At 40.3% G+C, this 4730-nt stretch overlaps 1 protein-coding gene across 1 annotated transcript; it reads right to left on the bottom strand.

The window, feature by feature from the left end:
• Positions 1-345: 345 nt before the first annotated feature.
• On the bottom strand, positions 346-819 carry LOC131658538 (uncharacterized). Its single transcript, XM_058927821.1, has one exon. It carries the CDS (start codon positions 817-819, stop codon positions 346-348), a length of 474 nt encoding a protein of 157 aa, XP_058783804.1.
• Between the last annotated feature and the right edge of the window lie 3911 nt (positions 820-4730).

Raw genomic sequence — 4730 nt, 5'->3', positions numbered from 1 at the left:
TACTGCAATTGGTGCATAGCATAGGAGTTTTGGAATTGGATTTTCCTTTGGGTTTGATGGAGGAATTGGCAGCAAGAATCGTAGGGTTGGTGGTGGATGCAGAAGGAGAAGTTGTTTGTTGTTGGACAATCAATGAATAGGCTTTACTGATGTTGGGAAGAGGATCAAGAAGCAAGATTTGTGTGCGAATGTTACTGTAATTATCATTGAGGCCCTTGAGGAAGCATGTGATATACTCCATGTGCTTATATGTACGCACAGCTTTGGCTAGGTCACAGTTGTAGGGTGTTGGACATGAGCAAGATGGCGTTGGACGCAAATCTTCAAGTTCATCCCAAAGAATCTTCAGATCTGTGAAGTACGAAGATCTCCTTGTTGAATGGAATGTAGATCACGTGATAGATCGGAGAATCGAAAATGGTTGCCTTTCATGAAGCGGTCCTTGAGGTCTTCCCAGAGATCGTACGCAGAATCAAAGCATATAGCGCTCTGAGTAATGTGAGGAGAAAGAGTGCGTGTAATCCATGATAGAACCATACTATTGGCATGATCCCAAAGCTCAAAGTCAGGGTTCTTGGATGAGGGTCTTGGTAAAGCACCATTGATGAAAGATAATTTGTTCTTTGATGTCAATGCGCGACGCATCGATTTGCTCCAGTTGTGATAGTTGTTGTCATCTAGAGGAGGAGAGACAAGGGTAGCACCTGGGTTTTCTCCAGGGTGGAGATAATAAGGATTTCTTGGGTTCAAAAGGGGATCGTCAGGTTTAGGTGTGGTTTCTTTGGTTTTAGGTTGTTCATCTTCTGATGAAGATGACATGTTTGTGTAAAGGATGAAAAAATAAATGTTGTGGAAGAGGAATTGAATGCGGAATAGAAGGTTTTAGATCACTGATACCATGTTAGAGCTTGACCTAACTCATCCTTACAAAATCGGTTGGTAAGGTGAGTAGTGTCTCTCTATATATACTCTTTCAATGCTCTATGTCCAACCAATGTGGCCCATGGTCCGATCGATAGGCTCTGATACCATATTACAGTTTATAGAATGAAGAAGAAGAAGCCATAGTAGGCGGCAAAACACAGGTTTAAAATGAATGTCTTCTTAGCATTATTGTGAGCAAGAGTTACAATATATATCATGTTTTACAATGGGCTTATAATCTGTATTGGGCCTGATACAAAGATAAAAGTAAAATGGAAGGCCCAGTAGTAATAATAACTCTAATAGTTGTTATCATTCTTCATTTTCTACCATCGTTATTTATAATTTTAAAACTCATTTCAATAAAACACAACAGTTAAAATTAAAAAAAAAGTTCATTGTGAGAATAATTTTGTTAACAATTAAAATCGCTTATTAGTTTATTTAATAGAAAAATTAATTTTTTAGAGTATTTATTACTTGCTGAAAAACATGATTGTATCATTTTTTTACAATAATAACTAACAATATATTAATAAATAAATTTTTCATAAAATGAAATTTGATAAAAGAATTTTAAAAATGTCGCTGAAAATATTTAATTCGTTGTATATATACACCAAATTTGATATACTTACCGTACAAGGTTAGATGAAAACTTGAATGTTTTCCAGTAGTTAAATGCGTCTATTTTTTCATTCCATCCATGAAGATATATAAAATCAAAATTTTTATGACATTTAACTTTTAACATTTTACAATAATTAAATAACAAATAGACGTGGTTAGTATGCAATGGTTGTATTATATATTAAAGTATATGTAGATTCATGGAGAGATTCAATAGAAACTTGTCTTAGTGTTAGTTGCTAGTATATTAGTAAAAGTTGCGATGGTATAATATTAAAAGTTATAGATTCTTAATTAAAAAAATTATAGATTCATGTACATAGTTTCGGCCCAATAAACCTCAGAGGCCCAAGTTCCTCGGTGCCGCGCCTCTGCGTCTAGGGCACCCATCGTGGACATGATCGGAAAGACCATCTTCATGGACCAAGTAGCGCTCGGCAGGAGTGCTCCCCCCGAGTCAGTTGACCCTCGGCTCCATGCTCCCCGCGAGCTGGATGATGCCCGGTATAGGCGCTTCCCGCGAGCACCTTCATCACCGAGGACCCTGCTCCTCGCAGGGCTCCTTCACATCCAACCCTCCGAATAATACGGAGCCAACGTGGCTCCTGAAAGACTGCGTCTCCCTTGGACTTCGGAGCGGTTAACCATGACAGAGGGCACTCACGCACCTCTGATATTTTCGCTCAGGAAACCTGGCAGTCTCCTAGTTGGGCTTGGACGTCCAACCCAGCAGCGAGATCATGGCCCAGCGCTGGGGGCTATAAATACCCTCTTTCACTAGAGGGTCAGGTATTCACTTCTTTCTAACCTTTAGCTCGTACTTGCACTCCTTTGCTCGTCTACTCACTTTGGCATCGGAGTACCTTGCAGGTACACCCTGTCATACCCCAAATTTGTCCTACCCTTTAACTTCTAACTGGCTTAGGCTTTGCATTTATGTACATACATCACTTAGGTCATAACTCACACTCATGCATTCATATCATTGGTGCTATTCAAAGGCTAGCAAGAAAAAGCTCTGTTGCAAAAAATTTTGATCAGAGAATAAGGGGACTGAGGTATAATCGTGTGATTCTATGTTCAAGGAAGTCCTCCTGGATTGGGGTTTTTCTCAGTCTCAATTCAAGGCATTAATTGAAGGGTACAAGCTTACAAATCATCTAGTCTCCCAAATCAGGGTTTCTTTGACCAAAGTCAATCAGTTGACTTTCTGGTCAACATTCAATCAGGAATGGCTTCTATGTGTGAAAAAGTTCCCATACTGACTAGGTGGATGTGTTTGTTTGACTGGATTCGACTGGAGGAGATTTAATCGGGAATTTCATCAATAGTCGGAAAAATCAGAACAGTTGACTTTTGGGTCAAAATCAGAAGAATTATTCAAATATTGACTTTTGGTGGAAAATTAATCAAGAAAAGTCAAACAATGGATAAAATCGGGAGTTCGACAAAAGTTGCCAAAAATAGAAAAAATAAAAAAAATGGAAAGTTTCCAACACTTAGAAAATATTTTGGAACTTTAAATCTTGTTGGGCAGCCCACTTCAGCACCAGATTACACGTGGCAAAAGACATTTTTTGAAGAAAATTCCAACATCAAAGTTGTTCCTCTCATGGAGGAGAACAACTTTGTAGTTGGGCACTTTTTCATTTGAAGCTTGCATGAAGAGTTAAAGTGGTGTGAAGTTCCTGAAAACTCATTCAAACCAAGTCACAATCCAGGTCACAAGTCAGGTCATGACCTGGCATTTTAACAAACACATGGCATGCCAAATCTCAAGCCAATTTTAGAGCTCTATAGAAGTGCCATGAGTGCAAGATTGGTATGCATCTCTTCCTTGCCATCTCCTCTATCCATTGAAACAAGAATTGAGTGAATTGGATGAATATTGAATAAATGGCAAGCCCCCAAAGTCATGCCCTCACACTGGCCAGAATGCAGCATAAGGCTGGGCATAAAATTCTGGGCACGCATGCATATCATCAAGCATATGGTGGGCTAGATTCAGATTCGATTTTCTTCCTCCACAAGTCTCCATATTGAACAAGCTTGGTCTCAAATGACTCCTTGCCATACCCTCTATCCATTGAGCTAATGTGCATTAATTTTGGCAACATGATCAAGGAGATATAAAGCTCTAAAGTGACCCTCTCATAATGTTCCGCTCGGGCTAAGACATGAGCCAACCTCTTGCTGCATGCGCGCATGTACCAGCATAATGGAATGCTTCCATGTTCCAAACAAATTTGAGAGAGTTCCATGTATCATCTCTCAGTAATTCCAACACCAAAGTTGATCCACTATATGCACTCTTTCCATTGATCGAAAGGCCATGATTTTTAGTTGTTTGGTTGGCAGTTTATAGGGCCTTAAAGTGAGCAACTTGAAACTGTTTCAATACTTAGCCATTGCCATAATGTTCCATGCAAGCAAGCCATGCAAGAGAAAGCTCCACTACTACACAACACACTACAAGTCCCACATTCAAAAAATGAGAAAAGCTGCTGCAATTGCATATTCCAAGTTCCACATTCAGGAAAAGCATCTCATTCATCTTGCACTCACACTATAAAAACAACCCTCTCTCTCACTTCTCATTTTGACGATTTTATTCACTCACTCACACACACTTCCATTTTCTTCATCCTCTTCTCTCTTCTCTCTCTCACATCACTCTCTTCATTCTCTCCTCTCTCTTCCTCCACCTCTAACCGCCCTAACTGCCACAACCAACTCCGCAACCGCCTCCAGCTTCAACCACCATAATCATCCCCTCCGATCAAGCTTCAGCCACCTCCATAACCACCTCTAACCTCCATCATTATTCTCCAACCGCCCTCGTCAACCATCACCGCTACGGTTCCGAATGCCGCCACCACAACAACCATAACTGCGTCATCTTCAGCATTCCTCACTATAACTGAGCCAACCTTCATCATCATCACCACTCTTCCTCCGCTCCGATTCAGCTTCATCTCATCTCTTTCTTCAGCAAGAACGCAAGCACAGAGGACTGAATTCACTTCCCAATCGTGTTAAAGATCAACATCATCAAGAAGCTCGATTAGCAGAGCCATCTTTTCCACTTCTTCGTTCAAAGATTCTTCAGGTGAGTCTCCCGCTCCTCCTTAGCGCTTTAACATCATGTATGTGACGCATTTGTGTTCAATCTTTGT

This window comes from Vicia villosa, linkage group LG3 (genome assembly GCF_029867415.1).
Source record: "Vicia villosa cultivar HV-30 ecotype Madison, WI linkage group LG3, Vvil1.0, whole genome shotgun sequence".
Taxonomy (NCBI): domain Eukaryota; kingdom Viridiplantae; phylum Streptophyta; class Magnoliopsida; order Fabales; family Fabaceae; genus Vicia; species Vicia villosa.
This window is presented reverse-complemented; position numbering and strand designations above follow the sequence as displayed.